General features: G+C 47.9%; 1 protein-coding gene and 1 pseudogene across 5 annotated transcripts in view; both read right to left on the reverse strand.

Moving 5' to 3' along the window:
- Positions 1-25,030, reverse strand: part of Lpin2 (lipin 2) — a 67,707-nt gene that overhangs the window by 21,076 nt on the left and 21,601 nt on the right. For 4 of the 5 annotated variants that reach the window (XM_004635792.3, XM_023720371.1, XM_023720370.1 and 1 more), the window contains 3 exons: positions 10,404-10,604; positions 4,374-4,469; positions 2,644-2,945 (listed from right to left, as the gene is read on the reverse strand). In XM_004635792.3, coding sequence (XP_004635849.1) covers positions 2,644-2,945; positions 4,374-4,469; positions 10,404-10,595 — 590 coding nt within the window. In that variant the 5' untranslated portion in view covers positions 10,596-10,604. Of the gene's footprint in view, positions 1-2,643; positions 2,946-4,373; positions 4,470-10,403; positions 10,605-11,148; positions 11,235-25,030 lie in introns of those variants that run through there. The other variant, XM_023720372.1, reaches the window with a different exon arrangement.
- Positions 7,682-8,705, reverse strand: LOC105742804 (annotated as a pseudogene).

The raw sequence follows: 25,030 nt of genomic DNA on the forward strand, positions 1-25,030 counted from the left end.
GGAGAAGGAGGAGGAGGAAGAGGAGGAGAAGAAAGAGGAGGAGTTGTTTGATGACAGTCTGGACAACATAGAAAGACATTGTCTCAAAAAGAAAAAGGGAAAATCCTTGTCTTTGATGAACACATTTCATAGCAGTACAAGAGTTCAGCAAAATAAATAGGATTTAGTAAAATATAAGGTGAGCTCAGATACCTTTAAGAACTCACGGCCACAGGAAGAAAAGCTGACAAAACCAGTCCCAGACTAGGACCACCAGAGTGAGGAAAGGTTTTGGATATTGGGGCTCCTTTAGTCCTGATTGCTTTATTTCCCCAGGATTTCTCAAGAGTTAAGTTCTTTCAAAATGGCACATGTGCCTAGGAACAGGAGCCAGCTAGGAGACCTGGGCAGAGCAATTTAAACTAAGGACAGGACAGGAAAGCCAAGGAAGTGGACGGACAGGAGGCAGGTGTAGTGCAGCAGTGCTGTGTGGCTGACACAGGTCACCCTGCACAGAGGGGGAGAGGGCTGTGGCCGTGCATGCTGCCTATCTGTGTGCACAGGCCACTGCGGCCTCACAGATGTCCCCATGCTGTTGCCTTTTCAACTCTGCCATCACTTTGCAAACAGCCTCCTAATCCAGACGCTACCGAGGCCACCGAGATGTCTGCAATCGCCGAGGTTCCCAGACCTGCACAGTAAGAACTATGGATGCTGGTATGTAAATTATACCTCACATGTTTCTAAGTAGGAGAGAATCAACAGAAAGCCAAAGCAAACAGCCTGAACTGTTTTGGGGCATAAATTATAGGTGCTAACTGGGTTTGAAACTACTTAACTGGCAAGAAGAGGAGAACAGGATTGCTAAGTACCGTGACCAAAGATCACCAACTCATGCTGCTCACAGTGTGCTTATCAGCGACCTTAGCCCTGTGGTAGTCAGGAAACTTCCACGTGGCTCACGATGAGTCTGCATTTGGACCCTTTCCACAGACACTGAGGCTCCCACCCGCATGAAGGAAGCCCACAGCACCTGGCTGCATGTACACGGTAAGGGGGCCGGGCCAGGGCAGCGGCACCCCACCCACAGGGTCTCCAGAAGTCAGCTGCTGACTGGAGGGGAGCACGAAGCCTGGCTGATAAGTGAGCACCAGTGCTCCACTCGGAATCTAGCAGGCCCAGCTGCTTACGACAGCGTGGCCTGAGCTCTGGCTACTGGGTACATTCTGCAGTCCTTTTTTCAAAGACCTTATTTCTGTTCACTGTGTAACGAAGCAGATTTTAGAAAGCAAATTTCAGAAAGAGCTCCTCCAAATGACAGCATCTACAGTTCACTACAGGAGAGACCCAACCAAAAGCAGACCACTGCACTCCTGAAAAATGTCCCAAACCCTGGCTGCCATGCGCAGGGACAGGGCTGCTGACTCAGCCAGCCAGATGCTGGCTCGGCAAGATAAGCTGGCGCTGTTCCTAACTGCAACGGCACTGTACCCAACAGATTTGGGTGACGCAGCCTTTCCTATGACTTGCAAAGGCAAGGCATGTGCTGGTGCTTCTGTATGTGTTCACCTGTATTTCCCCCTCTACAGTCCCTTTACAACAGCGACTTCTGTGCATTTAGTAAGGAACTCTATGTCTTAGAAGGTTTTAACATGCTAGGCGAAAACTGCAAACTATTAGAGGTCCTTTACTTTATTCTACTATGTTAACAAAGGACACGTATCAACAAAAGTTTGGAACAAGTGTTTCTTTAAGTGTGACTCAAAAGAATTTTAGCTGCAAAAGCACTACAAAGCCTAAAGTATTTTTGCCAATTGTTCGCATTTTTAATTATTTAGTTCCAATAGGTATTCTATACTCTATCAAAATAAGAAAGGCTAATGTATTCAGTGTGGGGAAACATAAAAAGGGTATCTAAAAAGGGCATCACACATGATAGCTATGATAGTAGAAAAATATTCACACATCTAAAAATTACTATCAATTACAGGATATTATTCCAGAACTCACCAACCAGATTCCAAGACTTTTAGAACTGAGTGAATCGTGTTGCCAAGAAACAATTATCCTACGTTATTCACTAACAGAATACACTGCTATAATCTTTACAATGTTCTATTAATTTAACTGTGAAAATAAGACCTGAACAATGAACTTAGGTTAAGGTGAAATCTGCTCTCTAGGGTCTGGTGTGTAACTAGCAAGCCCCTTTTCCCCCTCCTCCCCCTTCTCCTTTGAGGACCACAGCAATGCATGACTCTCCCCAGGAGGCCAGGAGCTAAGCTGCAAACACACAAGCAGACCCAAACTCCCTCGAGTCCCCACACAGTTAAATAAAGGGTGTAGACAGGCAAGGCAGTGGCGGGTTCTCAGAACTAGCTGGGTACCAACCTCAGAGCTGGGGGGTAATGGCAAGATGGGGAGGTGCCCTGCCCACTACACCTGCTCCAGGGCAGGTCATTAACCAGCCCTCCTGTGGACTGGAAGAGAGGCACCTCTAGCTTGCCATAAATGACATCCGAGTGTCACAGCAGAAGGGCCACCGGCAAATTCTGCTAGCTGCAGAAAGGACACAAGAAAGGGGCTCCCCCACGTGCCTGTACAGTGAAGTGTGGACAAACAGTGCCCTGAGCTGCCCTCCCGCGTCCAGGCCCAAGGCCTTACCTGGACGCCTGGGCTGCCTTCTCGTCATCGGAGCTCACGGTCATGTCACGACTGCCCTCCACAGCAGGGGAGACTGCTGGCTCCTCCTTCTTACTGTCCTGCTTGCACTTCTTTCTCCTCCGCTTCTTCTTTTTCACAGCACTTGGAGCAAACACCGTCTCTGTTTCTGAGATGTGTGAAACGTCTGCGCTCTGGGGCTGTCCTCCATCTCCTCCTGATTTCCCCAAGGGGGTGTCCAGATCCTTAAAGAACTGATCTTCTGTGGGAATCGGGGAGGTGGCAAGGTATGCAGGAAGCTTTTCCTTAAAGATCACAGAGAAATCAAAGTTACTCCTGACACACACTGTGCTGATCGAAGCAGTATTTAATTCCACAGTGGAGGAGACAACACACTTCTTCCCAGGGCAGGAGGCAATCTGGAGCCCCATGACACAGCCAAGCACAGGCAGCTCTTTCTCAATACATGCCAGGGAAGAGCCACGGGCCAGTGTGTGCAGAGCACAAGAGGTGAGGACAAGCAGAGCCAGCTCAGCCCTCCGCCCAGTGGTGCCAGCAGTGGCAGTGCTGATGAGCGCTGCAGAGGACGCAGGCAGCGCCAACAGGATGAAGCAGTGACAGAGACAGGGACGCGAGGGAGGTGAGGAGCCAGGTATTGGCGCAACAGTGGGGCCAGAGAGCACGCTGCCTGCCAGCACAGAGGATGAGGGCCTTGTACAGGAGAATCAGCGAGTCCTTGTAAGAACCCTGAAGAAGACAGGGTTCAGCAGCAGTTACACTCCTGACTCAAAACAGAAGCAAGGGAGGCTGGCGTCCAGCAAGAGTGTCTCGGCCGTGTGCTTCATTGCTGTCTAATTCAATGCAGATGCACAATGAGGTAAAGATCCACATGGACCTCAAATAATTGACAGCACTTGAGTTTGTGTCCTTTTCACGTCCTGAAAATGTGTGACTTTCCCTGTATTAAGCTTCTCAATGTGGCTTTGGTGACCATGTTCCCTGATGCCTGGATTATTTACTGACACACAACCTGCATTCAGTACCAACAGAGAGAAACTGCCCAGGACATCCTGCACCCAGGGGAGAGGCTGTGGCCTCTACTTCTAGGGACTTGACAAATGATCATCTGTTACAGAAAGTTGACCTGACCTTGAAAGCTGTGTCACAGTAAGGCTTCCTTGCTTTACCATAGCAGCACCTGGGAGACGGAAAGACTGAAGGCCTACCAGGAAGGAATGGCTGCGCCAAGTGTGAACGTCCCTAACATGGAACAGTGTGTGGCAGTCAGAGAGCCAGACCTAGAACTTCTGGCTTGAAAGAGATGTAGGCAACAGTTAAATGAGGAGAGTCTGAAGAAAAAAAAACCTAAGTCAATGGCAGTCACATGAACAAATTTTGGTGTTTTTATTCTTCTTTATGTCAGAAACTCCTAGGAAGCAGGGGTCATATTTCATTCCTAATGTGTGGCATAAAAGTAATTCGTGTTTCTTGGGTCAATAGGTTTTTCATTTTAAAGGTTTCTCATCTCCTCACCTCCTTTTTAAAAAATAGGATTATTTTATGTTTATCCTAAGACCCTTTGCAACAGCTCAGCTCAACATAAAACTGGAGCCCATCTAACATGGAACCATCATTTACACAACCAAGTACAAGTCCGCTGACCATTCCTGTGTCACAACATGTGCTGGAGGCCCGGAACAGCACGTAGAGAGGCTGGGACCTGGAGAACTTACATATTCCTCTTCTGTCTCCTCCACAAAGAATGCTTCTCCATTGTCACCCAATTTCATGTGAAGATCCACTGCGATGCCATTGATTTCTATGTCAATCTAAGGGGTGAAACAAAGTGTTGACTTAGTGTGCAAAGAACCTTTTGTTCTAGCTAGCCAAGCCTGACCTCTGGTTCTCAAGCCAAACCTTGCACTGAATTTTCTACAGCCTAACTCCAAGACATAGCCATGGCCTGACACCCCATCCCAAAACACAACAGGTCGGGGAAGGGGGTGGTGGATGAGCTGCAGTCCAAAGAAATGTTTCACCGCTGATCTTTACCACATGCAGAATACACAACTGTTTATTTCCCGAATGCTGTGAAACAGACATGCACTGCCAGCCATCTGTGTGTGGCGCATGTGTCCCAAGGCCCAGCACAGGAGGCATCCCAGCATTCTGACGTGCTCTGCCTTAGTGACCTCGGTGTGTCTACGAGAGCTGTGCCACATTCCTGCCAGCCTGTAGACTCACAGATCACGGTCATTAACATACCGCGGTCTGTGAGCAACCACTGCCCTTGCTGACAGTCTGCCAGGGGCCAGCCCCCAGGCAGCTGGCACCAGGTGGGGCAGACAGCGAGGCCTCCCAGAGATGAACCCATGCGACATTTTATACAATGCATGATTGGAAGAGGAACTGGTCAAGATGAAAGTGCAGCTAGGAAATGCAAATCAATAATGTTAGATGCACAATTCAGATCAAACCTAACAGTTATACAGAAGGCGCTCCTTGTGGACACCGAGACCTGGCCGCTGGCTGCAGTGCAGCCACGAGCTCGTGTTATATCTTCAGACTCACTGAGATGCATCTAAAGACAAACTGCACGGCAGTGAGTAAATGCTTCCTAAGAACAGAATGTAGCCCAGCAATCTGGGAGCTATTTCATGTGTTCTGCAGAACCAAGAAAATCAGTAGACACACTGCAGATAACCAGAACCAGGGTTCCCACTGTCAGAGCATGAAGTTCCAAATAAGGAAAAGGTGAAATAAGAGCTCGTGAGGATGAACTAAAACAGGGGGACTCCATGAGCTCCTGCTGCTCACAGAATGACAGGGAGCAGCCTATACGCACACCCAGGCATGTGAGACACACACCTGTACATGTGCACAACACATGGGATGCACACCCCCATTTATGTAAGCAGGCACAGGCATACATTTCTTGTTCTGAGGCTGAGAGCCTCAAGCAACAACAGCTCAGCAGCAAGGACCACACCCTGTGGCCAGATCTTCACTCTGAATGGGATGCCTCAGCCTAAGGAACCAAGGTCCTTTGGAGAGGCAAAGTAATTCCAGGCTCAGGCAGACAAAGCAGATTCTACTGGACTTCCCACAGTGCCAGAAGGAAGCAAGGGCCCCAAAGCTGATGCAAGCATTTCCAAATGCCCTCAACTTGAAGAAGCCACATAAATAATTATAATTATGTATAGGGAAAACTCATTATCCATGAGTTCATATTGATATAAATAACTGAAATAAGTAAATAAGAGAGTGGGTGGCTTTTCATCACAGAATTACAGTTAAGAAACACAGCGGGAATGATGGAAATAAAAATAATCACGGTCAGGCACACACTGGCACAGTAATCTTAATGAACAGCAAGCTGACCCTTCCCCAGGTGAGTCTGTATGGAGAAGCCGAGCTGGCACCATGAGCCCAGTGACCAAAGCAGGCAGCAGCAGCATGGAGACAGTGATGGTGGCACAGACAGCGTCAAAGTGCCTCTTGCCCCAGAGCAAGTGACGACAAACTCAAGGGAGACAGCCTCCACACTAACTGTTCTGCTTGCCTTGGCAGCCTGCGTCGCAGGGAAAGAAAGGTTGAGGACAAGCAGGGTGACAGCAGCAGGACATAGCCTTCACAGAAAGCAGGCACCATGGAAGCCTGGGGACATGTGGATCGGGTCTCTGCGAACAGCACTGTGCCAGTGCTTATCTCTGGCCTTTGGTAATGGTGCAGGGGTCATATAAACGGTAACAGTAAGGAGGAAGTGAGGTGAGAGAAACTTCTTAAGCTTCACGTGCAACTTTCTGTAAGGAAAAATCAAAGCCAAGGAACTGACACAGGTTGGAGGAGTCTAAAGGGACCGGGACAGTGAAATGTTCCTTATCATGATTATGGTGGTGGCACCAGTAAGTTGGCTGTGGTTGGGTACAAACAAGTGTTAAAACTCACTGAGCTGTGTGTTCTTCAAATACATGCAGTTTATTATGATGTTAACTATAAAACACTACATTCAAAACAAAATGGAAATGGGTAATATAGAATACTGAATGAAGAAATCTTATGTAATTTAAGAAACATTAATAAAACGATTGTTTTATACAAATTACATTTTTCTTGTACCATTTTTTTTGGGAACCAGGGATTGAACTTAGGCCCTTGCGCTTGCCAGGCAAGTGCTTATTTTTCTGAGTCATCTCGCTGGCCTCCCTTTTATTTTTATTTATTTATTTTTTTGGCCGAACTGGGTATTGAACTCAGGCCCTTTCTTGTACCTTTTAAAAGAAATGTATGCATAAGTCATTTTTAGGGCACAAACGTGAACTCCATCCCATTTCCCATCAGCACTCCTGGTGTTTCCTGTGACTAAGAAGTCTGACCAGGAGGAAACTGCAGCCAGAAGCTGCTGCGAGGGAGCCGAGGCCCAGAGCTCTGGAGCAGCCACGACCCCAGCTCTGGCCTTCGTTCCTGATGGTGCTCCTTAGTGTGGGCAGGCAGGAGCTGGGTAGCAGTTAGGGCTGACACACTGGGCGGTTTCACTCTGATGAATTATCAAGTCATCAGTTTTGTGATCAGGCAACAAAATGGGTAAAGTATCAAGGCCAAGTCTACTTTCTTGAATGAACTCCTGGGTGACCAGATACAGTGGAAGCACTGCACCTATCAGACAAGCACACAGTGTGTCTGTGGCACTATCATTGTGCCACATTGTCAAACCCCAACTTAGAGGTCAGAATTTCATGTCCACTTCATGAGTGTCACCACATTTCAAAATTTGGGGCTGTACTGTAAATTAACAGTCTTTCCTCACACAAACTGCTTAAAGAAGACAGCTAATGCAGTCTGCCAGGATAGCTGAAGACTGGCATAGTTTTGACTTCCTTTTCTTTTTGTTTGAGACTGGGTCTCACTGTGTAGCCCAGCTTGGACATGAGCTCGTACTGATTCTCCTGCCTCAGCCTTCTGAGTGCTGGGACTACACCCAGCTATGGTTTCGGTTTTGTGTTTTTTTTTTTTCTGTGACAAAGTTCTGTATTAAGTGCTATAAAAATATACAATAAATTCTTTTAAGAAATGGAATTGCATTGAAGCTTGATGATTCCTTACAGTAAATAGATTACAATAAAACTGTAGTTGTTGGTTAAGTTCTATTAATTGTTTTTAATTCTTTTTGACTTTTTCTCCTGGTCATCTGTTAGCCGTTCTGCAGGTCGCTTCTTCAATCCCTTCATTTTCCTAGTTTGTAGTTTGCTTAGGTCTTGTTTCTGCATATGAATCCTTCCATAAGTTGTACCAAAAGTATCCTGAGACATATTTTTCTTCTTCTTTGGCTTGAGAGCTTTTGGCATTTTCATAGATAACTTATAAAGGTCATCTGAAGCCAGGTGTGTCCTCCTCAGAACCAGGTCCAACGAAGGTCCCATCTCTTCCAACTCAATTTGTGGCATTCTACAACCAGATTTCTTCAAGAGCAACTTATAACTGCGAAAATAAACCTTCCCCTTCAGAGCAGTGAAGTGTAGAACATACTCTAATCCAGCCAGGCAGATATTTGCCACCGTGGGGCCTCTGAAGAAATCAATAAGAAGGCTTTTCAGCCTTCTGTAGTCTTCTGTCACATCAAAATCATCACCAGCAAATATTAACATGGGTTTTGCCCTCAGGACATTTACTGTTCTTTATATCTTTTAGAGACACAAATTTCTCAATACCTAACTCAATCATATCCAGTACGTGGTAGTCATACATACGACCAATTACTAGGTTATTGGGTCGCTTCTTATTATGTGATCCAAACATGAATAAAGAATAATCTGACTTCTTTGAAAAGAATTCCAGTGATGTCTGATCTTCAAATGGTCTTGTAATATTTTTCTTTTTATACAGAACTCCATATGGTTTTTTCAGTGCATACACGTCTTTCAGGACTTGGGTCACTGTTGCATTTGCATTTCCCCTTTAATCAGCATGGCATTTTTAATATTTTCACTAAGTTTTGGTTCCCTCTTCTCAAGGAATCTCTTAGCTCTTTTTGTTTTGGGCTTTACAACTCGGTCCAAGGCGTCCATCGCTACCACAGCTCAGCCCAGCCAATACACGTGCACTGCGCGGATGCATCTATGGTTTCGGTTTTAATGTCATAGAAAAGCTGGGTTGCAGTCTACCGAAAGGCCACACCCCTTCCCAAATACCCTTTGGGTTTCTAAGATAGCAAGGGAGGGAATGGGAAAAATGTTTTCTCTCTTTTTGTCTCCTGGATCATATTCCTCCTACAATTCAAGGGTCTGACAGGACAATGAACACAGCCGCCCGCGGCCTTGTGCAGAATGCTGCTGCGGGCTCAGCGGCACACGCATTCGCTGGGCTCCACGCACCACCCTGGGATCTGTCCTGGAAGGGCAGAGACTGCTCCAACCTGCTGGGACACTCAGCTCACCAGGGGAAAAGGAGGAAGCCTCCAAAGCAGTTTATGTGCCAGAAGGGGACACCTTATGGCCTAGAGCAACGGCGTGACTGACCCTCGATGGCTCAGTCTGAAAGCTGCTCCTGTCTGAAGGGAAGGGCCCCACTGCCAGCGGCACTGCTTCCCAGCAGATACTTCCCAAGCTGCCCAGCTGCCAAGCTCTTGCTCTCTAAAGGGCCGGTCCCTGCCATTCTGAAACATGGTCCTGCTGTCCTGAGCAACTTCGTAAGGTCCGAAGAAAATGAGGTGCTATTCCAGGAGGAAAAAGAAAAAATCCAGTTTTGTTTTGTTTTTTTCTGTATTTAGGACAGGGTCTACAGGTCTCACTACGTAAAACAGACTTGTAGTGATCTTCCTGTGTTCAGCTTCCAAGTGCTGGGATTACAGGCCTGTGCCACCACGCCCAGTCTCAATCGCTGTCTCAGCGCGCCCCGCGGGCGAGGCCCACATGGCACACCAGGGATCAAACCCCAGCCGCTGCGCTCTGCCTAAGCAGGCATGTTAGTCCGCTGAGCTATCAGGCCGGCCCTAAGATCCGGTTTTATAAGACCCATTTTCTTTCATTCTCCAAGTAACATAAGTTAACTAGAAGGGAAGTTATACTTAAAGCATACTATCAGCTGCATAAAATAACAAAAGCAGAAAATAGATGTTCACGCTCAGATCCATGCTGGAAGGTGAGGCTATGTGTCTCTGCTTTATAGCCAGGGCAGAGCCTACCCACCCCACTGTGGTTAGGCCTGCAGGGTGAGAGGAGGAAGGGAATTGTGTGCAACCAGAGTTTTAAGCCAACTCAGATTTTAGGCTTGGTTAATATCTGGTACTGGTAGACTTTTGCATTGCTCTAAAGGTTGAGGGAAAGGGACGTACAAAAGAGAAATGCCGACACAAACACCTTCTTCCAAGGGACCTCTAAATTTAACGTATGGAAGTCCCATAGCCTGTGGCTCTGGGAGCCAGCATCCTGTCAGACTAGGCACAGGCCCAGGGACCAACCAGCAGATTTAGACTACAAAGGTGCTCCAGGTTCCATTTACACAAGTCACAAGACATCCCCAAGTCATCTACCTGTCGCATCCACAATCAGTAGGAAGCAGTTTGCTTTTTCTGCCCCATTCTTCCTCCCTCCCTCTTTGCTCTTGCCTATCTGAGCTGGAACATGCAGGGGCAGGGGATGGGAATTTTCTTCTGTTTTTTCCCTTGGGGCACCTTCCTGCAGCAAAGCCTTTGGGCCTTAGAGGTGGCTTCCAGAGCCACACCCAGGTGCTGCCTCTCAGCCTGCCTGGGATGTGTCCCCACTTACCACTTTCTCCTTGGAGCGCAGCACACCCAGCTTCCCGAAGCGCACGTGGAAGGGTGAGCATTGGAAGGAGCCATCCTGCTGCCGCACCACCACGACATCGATGCACCCAGACAGGGTGGCTTGGTTGATGCCTTTGTACAGCTCCTTCACGGTGACGAGCACCTGTCCAGCCAGCTGGCCCACATAATTCATGGTTTGGGACTGTAAGAAGAAAACCAGAAGAGATGTAAAGAGTGAAGTTGTAGATCTGAGGACACTGACACAGAGTATCACTGGTGCCTAAAACTCCTGTGCAGTGCGGTTTTCTGTCACTGCCAACCTTGCTGATGTGCAGCCCAGCGGTCCCCGGCACCGCAGTCTTCACAGGGTCCACAGGGACAATCCCTCCCCTGAGGTCCCAGCCTGCTCAAGGCACACAAGCTTCCCTTCCTTTCCAGCCAAGACTGTCAGAGCCTCAGGCTACTGTGAGCATGCACAATGCAAAGGAGATCACCGGAAGCTGGAAAGTCACCCAGCCACAAGGCAGAGACAGCAGCGGTGCTGGAGCAGCAGCACATCTCTCAGCTCAGGTACAGGCTGCACTGAACAGTGTGCAGCCAGCATGGTCTTACTCATTCACATTTCTGGAGGAAAAGTCCTGTCTGTGCCTCAACTCTCTGGGACATATATTTGTGCTCCACAGGGGTTAAGCACAGGAAAGGGGTGAAGTCATTTTTGAGGCAAGGGTTCCTTGGCCGAGACTTACTGGTCAATCAAGATGGCCAGAGGCCTAGGGTCTTCCAGAAACGATTGGAGGAGGGGAGCTGCAGCTATGTCTGTCCTGACCCCAATTCTTCTGCAGAGAAAATCAAAACCAAGCCAGACCCTGTAAGTCCAGAGGTCATCAGGTTTCATGCCCAGCTATTGAGCACACCCACAATTTCACTCATTAGACACTGGAGGCCCCAGTGGTATGTCAGTGAGAACGCAGGCAGAGCACTTGGGGAGCAGTGCCTCAACTAAGGTCCTCCTTGGTCAGTGGTCCAGAGCCATCCTTTCCTGAAGTGGGTTCCACAAACTCGCTTCTGCGCCCCAGCTCCGGGTCTGCCGGAGCTCAAGAGTTCCATGCCCTTCAGGGTTCTAGACAGCACGTTCTGTGTTGCCAGGGGAAAAATACCATCCCTCCACTCAGGGGTGGGGACACCTACACCACACTGCTCTCCAGAGAGGCACAGGCAGCGCCCCTCCCATTAATACTTGCAGCTCCTGTGCAGAGCTCCATGGCACTCAGCACGGCCACTGCTCTCTGGAGCAGCCCACTGCCAAGGCCTTCCAGAAGAGTGGGTTCTGCGCGCTGAGTACCAACTGGCCAACAGAGTAAGTGGTGACCTTTATGTTGCAGTCATAAACAATTAGAAGCTGGGTGCCACTGCAGTTTTAGAAGTGATTTGCAAGGCCGGATTGAGCGCATAACGAATATCTGTTATTTCTTAATAAAGGAATGATCAAATAAACCACCAATAAGAAACTTTAAAAAAAAAAAAAAGCCCACATTTGGAGAATAAATATCATTTCATCAAAATAGCCATGTAACATTTCACTGTACTTTTAAAAGTTGGCTCTTTTGCTCTATGGTTATTGCAGACTTATACCCTAAGGTGCCCCATGTGGCCTACCCAGCTTCTTGGAGCCAGAGCACAAGTGCAGCATCAGCTGGGGCAGCGAACCTACCCAGCAAAGATTCAGCATGCTGCCCTGAATGGCCTCCTGACTTTCCTCTTGCCCACTCTCCCTCGTCACCCCTGGCAACTGCTCCTCCATTCTCTGTTCCTGAAATTTTATTTATTTATTATTTATGTGTGTGTGGCCAGCTCAACCCACCAGGGGGCGGGGCTGGCTGGTATGTGGTGCTGGGGGATTGAACCGCGGTCCCTGTGCTTTGCTAAGCTTGTTCTAAGTAGGTGCTTTAGACCACTGAGCCATCTCACCAGCCCTTGTTCCTGAAATTTTAAAGAGAAAGTTAAAGATGGAATCCTGCAGCACATAGCGTTTCGAGGTTGCCTCTTTGCCTGAGCATATTTGTCTCTTGTGTTGCTTGTGGGTATCAACAGCTTGCCTGCTGCTTTTTCCTGTGGGGTAGTACTCCAGGTGTGGATGTGCCACTGTGTGTTGAACGATTCACTGGGTGAGGAGCAGCTAAGCTGTGCCCAGCTCCCAGTGCCTACAAGCAAACCTGCAATTCTAGGCATCCACATACAGGTTTCTGTGCAAAAATGAGCCTGATTTCCCTGGGATGATGCCTAGGAGTGCCTGCAGGTTGCGTGGGAACTGGACACTGCCAAGCTGATTTCTACAGCTGCTCTGCCACTTTACATCACCACTAGTGACACATGAGATGGTTGGTGGGGAACATTCTGATTAGCACAAGGTGGCACGGTCACTGCTTTTTACTTTAGCCACGGTGACAGGTGGATACTGCTTTGATCTGCATTTCCCCAGTGGCCAGCGGTGCAGAACATCTTTTTGTATTTGCTGACCTGCATGTGAACATCCCCTAGCTGCAACTTCCTTTAGAGGAGAAGGGAGTGTAGTCATGTTTGTCCTTATCCCACGGTCAGTGTGGCTTTACAATGCTCTGAATGCAGCTGTACGTGTGCCCTCCTCCTGTGCTTTTGCCTGGCAGCACTGCATTTCTGGACACTCCGAAGAGCTGGCCCCCAAACTCCGGCAGCTCGTTTCCAGGACCCGACTTCTGCACATCACAGCCCATCCACTGGGCCACACTTATGCTGTCTGTCTTATGTTGCCAACCAAAGCCTGACACACTGGTGGCAGTGGTAAATGAATTTTATCACAAGATATAAAAATCATAATTATATGGGTCTTAAAACAAACCCAAAACAATAACTTTTGAGCATCTACATTCAGCCATAAACAAGTCTTATAAGCATCAATGTGTAACAAACTCACACCAACTAGAGCATAAAATACATAATTAAGTGTAACAACATCTATTCAAGATGATTTTAATTACCATAGTTAAGGGTTATGCTGCTGCACATGAAAATCTATTGTGTAGATGCTGGTTGCTAAATGTAGAAAAACACACGTTATCAAATTTCCTCCAGCAGACATAAAACAATTCTGTTCCTAGGATGAAGGCTGGAAAACAAGGATGGCTGAGTGTGGGCTGTGTCCTGGGAACAGGACTTGGGGGACAGCACTTCTTGGGGGACCACACCTGCACACGGGACGAAAGCCAGCACTACAGTGTGGCTGGATTCCAGTGGTGCGGCCTGTGAGGGCAGTCAGCAGGAGCAGAACACACATGGTCAGAGCCCTAGACTCCTCTGAGGGAGACCCTGTGAAGACGCTGGCTTTTGAAGTAAAGAGTAAAACTAGAGCAAAACAACATACACCATGAGCTGTGTTACAGTGAAAGATGAAAACAAGAACAAGAGACGGGGAGAAGGATACCAAGACCTGAGCATGATGGAGACCGGAAGGAGGCAGAAGTCACCCAGGAAGGACCAAGAACAGCAGCCAGTGGGAGCCACTGCCTGCGGCTACGGCACAGTGAAGAGGCTCTCACTAGTCCTGGCACTGAAGAGTCTATCCTCATCTCCAAACATCATCTTGCACGTGTTCGAGACAGTGCTGTTAATGGTAACTACATACGGCAATTCTTCTGGGACCTGCGCCCCCACGCTTATAAGTCACACTCGTATTCCCATCCATGTGCTGCAGCCTTACTTCCAGTGCTGCTGTCTGGAGATGGTGGGGAACATTCTGATTAGCACAAGGTGGCACGGTCACTGCTTTTTACTTTAGCCACGGTGACAGGTGGATACTGCTTTGATCTGCATTTCCCCAGTGTGCTTGGCCAAGGTATGAGGCTAGACCCTCCCACAAGGGACTCTCGTGCCTCTTCTCTCTGCCATCTCCGCTGTAAAGACACAGCAACCAGAGGCCTGCAGCCCAGGACCCTCACAGGACAGCCCCTCCACCTTGGACTTCTAGGCCAAGAAGCATGAGAAATCAGTGTCCTCTATTCAAGCCCACTACCATCTAGGACAGTGTGCTCAGCAGCTGTACCTAATCCAAGAATCTTCTTACACATCACTTGCTAGGCTCACAACTTCAGAAGTGCACAATGTGTACCCCTAATGATCTCTAAGCTTCAGAACTGCACTATAAACCTCTGTCAAAAGCTCTATCAATACCCAAGACCTTGCTCCATGAAGGCTGTCCTTAGCAGTATGGGCACCAGTAATCAAAGGTTATCGCAGGGAGTCCACTCAGCTGTTCTGGATTCCGGGAATACCATGTTGCGACCTGGGACAGAAATGCGACCACTTTTGTCAGATAACCTGCCACAGTGTGAGGGACATGCCAAGGGACAGGGCTCCTGGGTGCTCTAGGCCAGACACAATGACATTGCTACCTATGGACACAGTCCAGCTCAGGACCAGGTCCCTCCAGGACACGCAGGCTATGCTCTGGGTCTGACAAGCACCTACCAGTTTGCAAGGACTTTCTTAAGACACGCTCCATGAGATCCTCTGAAGCAGCAGACAGCTATGCCAGGCCAGCACTGCTCATCTGCCCTTTCACCTGAGGCAGAGAGGGTGCTTACTTTTGGTTACCATTCACTGGAGCCCCATTCTGCCTCCATGCAGGGTCTTCCTGCACCCTCCGTTGCTTAAGTCATCAGGCTCGAGGTCACCTGCTGTCTCTGTGGCCAAGGGAGAGGCGGGCTGAGCTCTATACTCAACAGCTCTGGCACAGAACCAGGCCCACAGAGGTGGCTTCAGGGAGCATGTCCCAGTAGCACGTGTTGCAAGGTTCCCCTCGCCCATCTCTGCGGGGCTCATGAGCATTTACAGTGAGCCCAGCAGATGCCACCAGAGTCAGAAAGAAGAAAGCAAGTTATCACGGAGGTGACATCAGGATGAACTATACCAAAAGCCAGGGTAGTGGTGTGTGCCTCCAATCCCAGCACTCTGGAAGGCTGAGGCAGGACTGCAAGCCTGAGCCTAACCTGGCTAACTCAAAAGACCCTGTCTCAGAACTGTTAAAAAAAGAAAAAGCTGGGTATGTAAGCTTACCATGAAGAACCTTGCTCAGCCTCCATAGAGAGTCTGGCTTCCTGGGAGAAGTGGCCCTCAGCCACACACTCAGGCGAACATCCTACTTTAATGCTCTGCTTTCTTTCTTTTCTCTCCTATCACGGTGGAATTCCAATAAGTGTCTTTATTTGTATTAATTTTATAAACTCTCCTTCAGACTCCATCTTATGAAACAAGAAAACAGGACAGTCTGGGCACCCCAAGCGCAGGACTGATGGTCTACTGGGAGGTGAGGCCCAGCAGTGCAGAGAGCTGTGAGCCACACTCCTGCTCCTAACCTTGGCAGCCACAGCCTGAACCTCCCCAAGTCTGGCTCTCCCTGTTCGACCTGGGGACAAGGTGGGGAACTTGGTTGCCTTCACGCCTCCACTTCCAGGGCCACTCACTCCCCTTGTGCAGAAGCTGTAACCTGAACCCAAGACTGCCTAAGCAGACCTTGCTCATCGCAAGCAGTAGTCTGCAGGAGAAGCCCTACTCAAGAAGAACCCTTCAACGCACTGCCACCACTGGCTTACTGTAGAAACAATCACATAAGCTCACAATTCCTTCAAGAAAAAAAATAGCCTGTGCTGGCTCATATCTCTAATCCCAGCATCTGGGAGGCTGAGGCAGGAGGACTGAGGCCAGTCTGGGGTACAAAAGAAAGAGACTGACTGCTTTGCTATCAAAGCAAAGATAAATAAAATAAAAATGTCCACTATCCCGGCTTGTTTCTTCGAAAGATTTCATTTCATACAGTCAGAAAATCCTCTGTAGCTGGTGTGGAGACCTGTAATCCCAGCACTTGGGAGGTGGAGGTAGGAGAATCACCATGAATTCGAGCCCAGCCTGGGCTACATGGTGAGTTCAGTGCCAACCTAAACTACAGAGTGTGAACCTGTCTTATCAAACAAGGAAACAAAAATCACAAAAATCAAAACAAAACAAATTATAAAGATGAGCTGGATAGGGAAGCATTTTTCCACATGATAGCATGGGACTGCCACTTTCTGCTACTCCTGAAATCCATCACAAAACAGATGCCAAGGTGCCCAGCCTGTGTTCTGGGGCAGCAGTCCAGGGTAGGGAGACCTTGCGGGGTTGTGTTCGGCAATCCCAGCTGCTGCCTCTGCCACGACAGCCTCTTGGAGGACTCTGATCTCTGTAGATCACAAATGCTGTCTTTTATTTTTTTTTTAATTTTTTTTAACATTTATTTAGTGTGTGTGTGTGTGTGTGTGTGTGTGTGTGTGTGTGGCCAGCTCAGCCCACCAGGGGGCGCGACTGGCTGGCATGTGGTGCTGGGGGATCGAACTGCGGCCCCTGTGCTTTTCCAAGCTTGTTCCAAATAGGTGCTTTAGACCACTGAGCCATCTCTCCAGCCCACAAATGCTGTCTTTTAAAGAACAGGGCTGGCGAAATAGATCAGCAGACTAAGCACCTGCTTAGGCAAGCACATGGACTGGGGTTCAATCCCCAGCACCGCATGCTGTGCTGGCCCTGCCCCCAGGTGCACTGAGCCAGCCTCCGATAGGTATGGTGGCACATGCCTGAAAACAAGAGGACCACTATGAGTCTCAGCTAAGTAGTGAGACTGTACCAAGTACATTAAAAAAGAAGAAGAAGAAGAAGAAGAAGAAGAAGAAGAAGAAGAAGAAGAAGAAGAAGAAGAAGAAGAAGAAGAAGAAGAATCCCCGTCTCACCTCCACTGTTTGAAGGCACAGTGCGTCTAACTCTTTGCTTGTCTTCTTCCTGCTAAGTAAAGGAAAAGGGCAAGGACAGCCTCTGCAGCCTTTCTCACAACTGTCATCCCTGGGTCGTCTATATGAAGCAGAATCAAGTTCTGGTGGTTGAAATGTGGGTTCCGCGGTGTGGGGGCAGATGTACTGCCCACAAAGCTACAATCTGCACACACAGAAGTACAGACATTTCAAAAGGACTGACCTAGTCATTCTGTGAGGGACAGGTTATAGGACCAGCAGTTCTTCCAGAAACTCCTGGCGTTCTGCTCTGGGAAGACTGCTCTCCTAAGAAGCCTCTGGGAAAGCACAAGCTCGTGCTACCCTAGAGGACGGAAACCGCATGATGCTCCGGTGCCCCAGTCAACAGTGACAGGATGGCTGGGCCAGAAGATGAAGCCAGTGTAGGTGCTCCAAGCACCGGGATGAGCCCAGAGCCGCCCTGCACATGCAGTTTGGGACCAGCCCGCGCATGTGCAGGGCCAGGGCCAGGAAGACATTCCCAAAATGCACCTGGAAGCCAAACAACCACACACGGTCCCCTGCCCGGGGCACGAAGACCCACAGGGCGGGTGGAACCAAAACACACTCGGCACCTCTCCAGCTGAGGAGCCCAGAGTCTCATTCTCATGTCTGCCAACAAAGGATCTCATTGCAGACAGGTGGGTGCTGACTCTGACTTGATAAAACCAGCTCGAGTCACCTACTATGTTTCCTCAAAAACCACCCTGGCAAAATTGACAAGGAAATGTCTTTAATGGTACTCAGCAGAAGTCCCCATCTACTTATCTGTTTAAAGTTTTTAAAATGCAAATACATGAGGCTGGCTTTAGGTTTGGCCGTCAGGGCTGACAAGCTCATAAATTGTGATCTCCACCGATTTCTCCTTTGAGGCAGCTGGGAGTGCAGAAGGCTTCTCACTGAGTCTTCTTCAGGACTTCCCTATGTCACTGTCTACAACACAGGTGAACAGTCATGGGAAGCTAAGCGAGGCTCGAGACAGAGGAACTCTGCTTCAGCGACTGAAGGCGTTCTTTCCTGAGCACTGTCCCCAGTCCTTATTTTCAAAGCCCAGCAACACCCCTCCATCCAGGTACCTGCCCTTCAGGACAATCTTTCTAAATCTAACAGTACTTTCCTCTCAACCTAGTACTTTACAATACAGCAAGTGTGTCTCAGGCTTCCAGAATAAAGAGGAAATGGGATCAGGCAGGAAGATACGCCACAGCAGGCAGGGCACCCACAGCAGATGGAGAAGCTTGGGAAGACGGGGTGATGATGCTTCAGCTCAAATGCTGAAAGCAAGGCATCTGGTGACCGGTAGGCAGGGTCCACACTGCAGTATCAGTGGTGGGGCTCACACCCCACGCTGGTATGCTCAGCCTGCTTCCAACTCTAAATTGGGACAAAGGAGGCAGAAGTCCCATGGGACACAGTGTCTCGCAATCACAGATGTGAAATCAGCTTCTCTTGTTCTGGCGATGGCTGGGAATGTAGGCCAGGGCTTTCGTGTGCTAGACACACGTTGGACCACCAAGGTGCGCTAGCCCTGAGAGCCTCTAGACTCGCAAGGGCACCAGTTGAGAATTCATCAAGGGACAGGAGCAGTGAGGTGAGGGAAGGATACACAGCACTTTGCTGTCTCACAAACCCAAATGGGACTGGGAAGTTCAGGAGGTAATGGGAGACACAGAAAAACAGATTGATGGTGGAGGTCACACACACACACACACACACACACACACACACACACACACAGAAAAACTCCAGGTGCCTCGAGAAACTACCTTCCATTTGGCCTCTGGGTGACAGCTGAGACAGACCTCCTCATTAGGATGGGTAAGTCTAAAAATGTCCATGAGAATGACACCCACACAGATCATTCTCAAGAACCTAAGCAGTAGAGTGGTGACTTAGGGCAGAAACCAGGTGGCTGGGCCGGCACAGGAAGTCAGCATGCGGAAGTGGGATGGGACCACAGTGATCACCAGACCAGACAGGACTGCAACCTGGCTCTCCCTTCTCTACTCACCACACCATGCACAGCAAAACACAGGTGTAACTGCACACAGCTCAGCTCTGAAGGCAAAGAGCAACAGTGGGTAACTTTCCTAGCATGCAGTAGTATACCACAATATTCATTTTTTTCAGTAAGAAAAACTACATGTTTCATTTCACACACATCTCTAGACCTTGTCTTAGAAGACCCTGCTGCGGCAAGTATACGGTAGGAAGGAAGGCAGAGCCCAACTTCCTCCCAAGGCCCAGCCTAGGGCCCGATCTATGCTTGTCTGGGCCACACAGCTCTGTAAAAATGGTTTCCTGTTCACACTTCTCTTTGCCCTCTCCCCTCACTTCCCTTGTGAGAAAATATTCTAATTGTTCAACTCTTATCTGTTTCCTTCTCAGCTCAAATATGCTCAGTCTGACCTCTGGGTACATGGAGTGACAGACATTACTGTAGGGCTCATGGAACTGGCCCACAGCTGGAGAGACACACGAGAAGTAAAACCACAGAAAATGTCATCAATTTGTTTATAATTAATCATGGAAGATATCAAACTATTAAGTCAACCTGTGGAATCGTTATCAGCACCGAAAAACTTTGAGCTAAAGGCTTGTGTGCCGACTTTGCTACCATATGCAATCTTAAATTTCAAATAGCTGTTACCTTGAACTAGACAAAACAGATTTTTGAAAAAGTACACTTGGTGTAGAGTAAAACTAACCTTCTGTAGTACACAGTTCTATAAGCTTTAATCATGGAATCCTTTACCCACTGCCATAATCAAGACTGCCCTGCCTGTTGGCCAAGCCCCTCTAGTCCCTCCTCTTTCTAGTCTTGCCTTCTCCAGACACATTGCATAACTGGAATCATGCAGTATGCAAGTTTGAAACCTGGCTTATTCCCCTTAGCACATGCATTTGTGACTGATTCATGTACAATGGAGATGAACACAGTAACATGCAGCTGCAGTTGTTCTTGCTGTTAAGTAGTGCCCCACCAATCGGCAACACCAAAGGTTTTCCAGCTCAGCAGGGGGAAGCCATCTGGGCTGCCCCCAGGTCCCGGCAACTATGAAAACAAAGCTAATAACAGTATGCACATATAGGCTTTTGGGTGGACACAATTCTATTTATTCGGGCACTTTACAGTGGGACTGTTTAGATGTACTTCTGAAAGGCTGACTTTGCAGCTATTGTTCTTAAAATATCTTTAGTGTGTTGAAGGGAGTTTACTATTAAAAAGAAATCTCTCAAGTTATTTTAAAAGTGGTAACTTAATTATTTTATAAGCTTAATTTTTCATATATGGGATCTGTTTAAGATGTAGATTCCCCTATACTAGTAAAAATCCAAACTCTTCATTTACTCACAGCTGTAATGTTTTACATATTGCGTATCCTTGACAAATCCCATCCAACCCAAGCGTTAAACCAAGTGTTTTATGCATTTTTCTTCTTGATGTTAGCCACAGGGGGAAAAGGGGAGAAGACACTAACATCTCTCCCTTCCAAGTATCTCTACATCCCTTATGGGATCGAGTCTTCCCAATTAGGGATGATAGTGTTGTCGCTGTGAGAGAACTGAAATGCCAAGCACATCCCTAGAGCCACACAGCTCTGCAGGCAGGCCCTGTACACACCGCAGGCACACCTGTCCCAAACACCAGCGCTCCTCACATACTAGCGCTACGTATGGAACTCCACAGTCTTGCGTGGGTAGGAACCCTGAGTGGGTCTGGAAGGGCTGGGCAATTCCTTCATATGGAATCTTACACGAGAAATGCTTTCTATCATGAGTAGACTCAAACACATAATGTCGTAATCACAAATATGTATTTTAAAGACAGGTTCTCATCTTAAACCTTCTAAAAGAAGACAACTGTGTGACTAACTTATTTTGCTGTGATCACTGATAATCACAAGGCATAAAACAAAGCAGGAAACCTGGCCATGTGGCTCATTTCCACCTTTGAAAGAAACACCATTTTGGTGGGTTTCCATACAACTTTATGTTGTACTCCCTGGGATGCTACACAAACACCAGTAAAATACAAATTCCTTTGAAATACTGTCTCTATTCAAAGTTTTTTTTTTTTTTTTTTTTTTTTCTATATACACACTGAGCCTAACAGTCAGGAACTGACAAGATGACTTTTACAGATGGAATTATAGCTGTGTCCTGGGAACAGCTGTATTCCTGTAAGGTGAAGGCTGGGGAAGACATGTTAAGACTTCACTCCTTTGTTCCCTTCCATCTTCTCACCCTTGCTCAGTCTCCTCAAAAACAAAGCAAAACAGAACAACAGCAAAAAACAAAAACAAAAACAAAAACCTTAGTTACAGTCAAAGGTGAGTTAAACTGACATTAGAGAACTATGCTCCCTTCTGGGGCTGAAGGGCCCTCACCTGAATCACATGGTACCCTGCTTAAGCTCAGGTAGGAACAAGACAGATGGACAAACACAGGCGCTTGAAGGGCACCACGCTGAAGTAGCAGCTAGTACCTACAGCTGGGCCCAAAGCGCACAGTCCAATTCATTCAGGGATGTAGGTGGAAGGGCTGATTCTTGCACAGTACACTCCTATATCCTCCTGTACTCAGGGGTGAGGCCAGAGCAGTTTGGCAATACCTGTCTGGACAGGAAATGGGCTGGTGGTGTGGCCCACAGTTAGAGCACTTGCCTAGCTTGCACAAGGAGCTGGGGGCAGGGGGCAGGGGCAGGGGCAGGGGTCTGGTAGAAGAGAAGGAAAACCATACTCAAAAAAAAGAATGTAGATTATTATAAAAAAGATACTTTGAATATTAAAATAAATTTTGCTTCAGTGAAATTCTGAGTCCTTTTGATACTTGTTTTGGTGGGCTGTTTATATGCTTAAAAAGTGTTTAACAGAGCCAGGGAGATAGCTTGGTGGTCTAAGCACCTGCCTGGCAAGTGCAAGGACCTGGGGTTTGATCCCTGGTACTGCATGCAGTGCTGACCCCTTGCTGAGCCAGCCACTGTAATCAAGCATGGTGGCATACACCTGTAAGCCCAGTGCTGGGGAGGCTAAGACAGAAGGATCACTATGAGTCCAAACTGCACAGCGAGACCCTATACCAAATAAATAAATAAATAAATAAATGATTAAAAAATTAAAAAGTGTTTACCAGTTCCCTGAGATACAGCCCAGTGAACATTAACTCAAGTGTGCTCAATTTCTTTGACAAGTTTTCATAAATCTGGCCACCAAGCAAGACCATGTCCCATTCCTCTATAAACAACAGGATACTTTTAGGAATCTGAGTTTCCTGAATTAAGGGATAGAACTGATGTAAATTCTTTTTAGTATAAGAAGAAATGATAACTCAATTATGGAAAATGATGACTCACCATAACTCAATTATGGAAAATGACTCACTAAGGAAGAGACTGTTCATTATCAAAGAGTACAGTACTTAGCCAAGCTACACGAGCACTGGGGTTCACACAGGAACCACTGTCCCACTGTCTGGTTCCTCACAGATGCCCCGGAAGTGGCTCAAATACAATCTCCCGGAGGGAAAGCTAACATGAGCCTGCTGGGATTCAGTTTGAAACTGCACCAACATAGGGACCGATGCAGAGACACACACGAGTCAGGCCTGGGGTAAGACACACACTTACATACCTCAGTTCTCCCAAGTAAGAGGACTGAGGAGCAGGGACACTCCCAAAGCAAGGTGTGCATCCAGAGCTCAGACCAGTCAATGTTTAGAACAAGGCAGGGCTTCCTGGAGGCTCAGGGCAGTTGCTCCCGGAGCATGCACAGAGTCAGTTGGGAAGTACTCCCAGTCAGGAGCACCAGGCATGCTCCAGGAACACAAGATGCGCCCAAAAAGGTCCCATGGGCTACAACTAGGACCATCTGAGCAATGAGAAATAGGACTGTATTGTAACTGAGAATAAAATAAATGTTCACAAGCCCACACAAGTATAAATAAAGAAGTAGGTGAGAAGGACAGCTCACTCTTAAAGATGAATTCCAACTAAAAAGTAAACGTGACGAGTAAGCTCTGTCAGGGGATGTGCAACACAGTCTCCACACTGCTCCTGCGATACAGACTCCTCCCAAAACAGGGGGACACCCTAACTCTACCATGGAGAAGGCAGGTCACACCACCACAAAATCAAGAGAAGCCACTCATAAGCAGACACTTTCACATTAGGGACCCTCTGGGATGACTCACTGAAAGAATGTATCACTTGTGTGGTCTTTTGTCAAAACGTAACCTTAGCCTAAGGACAAGACAATGCCAGACAAACCCAGAGGATAATGCTACAAAATGGCATATCCATGGTAAAACTAGTACGATCCAGGGCACTGTCAGAGACAGTAGACATGCCAAGGGCACACCACAACTTCAGAGGTGAGGATCTGGGCTGGATTCTGAAACAGGGCTTCCCTGAAAAACACTTGCATGAGGCCTGGAGCTTGTCCTGAAACAGGGCTGAACACTTCTGTGCTGCCTATGTCTGTCCAGCTGGGACACTAGCAATCTAGCTGGAGTCATGTGTCACCTCGGCCATACGGTTCTGGAGGAACCTGATGGTCATCTGTTCCCCATAACTGGTAGAGCCATTAAGGCCCCCAAGGACCTCAGAATGTCAACCTCTCTCTTGCTGCCTGGTAACTGATGGAGGTGGACCTGCTCCCAAACCCTTCTTGCTTCCATGGAGATAGAACAGAATCGGAGAAAGTGATGCCTCCCACTCCTTTCCTGCCTCACTGGTCCTGAAGGAAGGACTTCGCCCAACATGACTCTGACTTTATGACCAAATATCAATCAATAATGGCTCTGAGTCCAGGCTGCTGAGTCTGAGAGAAACAAAGGCGATCGAAGCTGTAATCCCAGCTTGCCCCTTGACCCGTGCAGGTCAGGTGGAGTGCAGGGCTGTCACTGATGGATGGTGGCATTACACAACCTGCCGGGCTTCCTGGGATCCACAGGGCTCAGATGGCTACTGAGGTTGAGCTGGCACAGCCAAGGCACACAGAGTTCTGGGCACAATTTCATCACTGAGCTAAAGCCACACTGTTACACAACAGCAATGTGATTTTTTAAAATCACCCTTTGGAAAGTTTCTCCCCAATAATGTCTCAAGAAATCTGAGATAAGAAAATAGGCTTCAAGGAAGACACAAAGAAATCTTGTTCTAGAATAAGACTCAACACAATAAAAAGTATCAGAAATTGTTCTATTTTCAAAATGATACAAGATATATGAATGTAACACACAAATGGTTTAAAATCAGATTTTTCCCAAAGAGTAAGATTCACATCTAGGGCATTAGAGAGTTGTGTCCAACTCTAGCCCAGTTCAGAAGCCAGACTTCTGGGCCACCTAGGGACAAAGCTGGGATTCTGAGGGGACAGACTCCCATTCTGTGTCCATGCTGCAAAGGGGTCATATGCCCTCCCGCCACTGCCATGAAGAGCGTAGCAGCTGGAGTCCAAGGCACGACCGAGCATTGGGGCAAATGGAGGTGTGGTGACACAGAGCACTTGCAAAAGTACTCCAGCTGTGTCCGTCACAAACTGAAGGAATACTAGTAAGTACAAATAAAACTGCTCCTGGGTATCTACTGGACTCCGCCGTGCACAATGAGGTGTATCTGCTAAGCAAAGAGGTTTCCTTTGATTCTTGGCTCTCGGCCTGTCCTGCCGGCCCCAAGGAGTTGCCTGTGCTTGGTCACTGTGCCTCTACCCCTCAGGCCTTCCTCAGGAAAAATGGACTGGGCACCAAGGGATGCCCGAGTGAGAATCTTACACAGCCT

Source organism: Octodon degus, unplaced genomic scaffold, assembly GCF_000260255.1.
Source record: "Octodon degus isolate 3935 unplaced genomic scaffold, OctDeg1.0 scaffold00075, whole genome shotgun sequence".
Lineage (NCBI taxonomy): Eukaryota > Metazoa > Chordata > Mammalia > Rodentia > Octodontidae > Octodon > Octodon degus.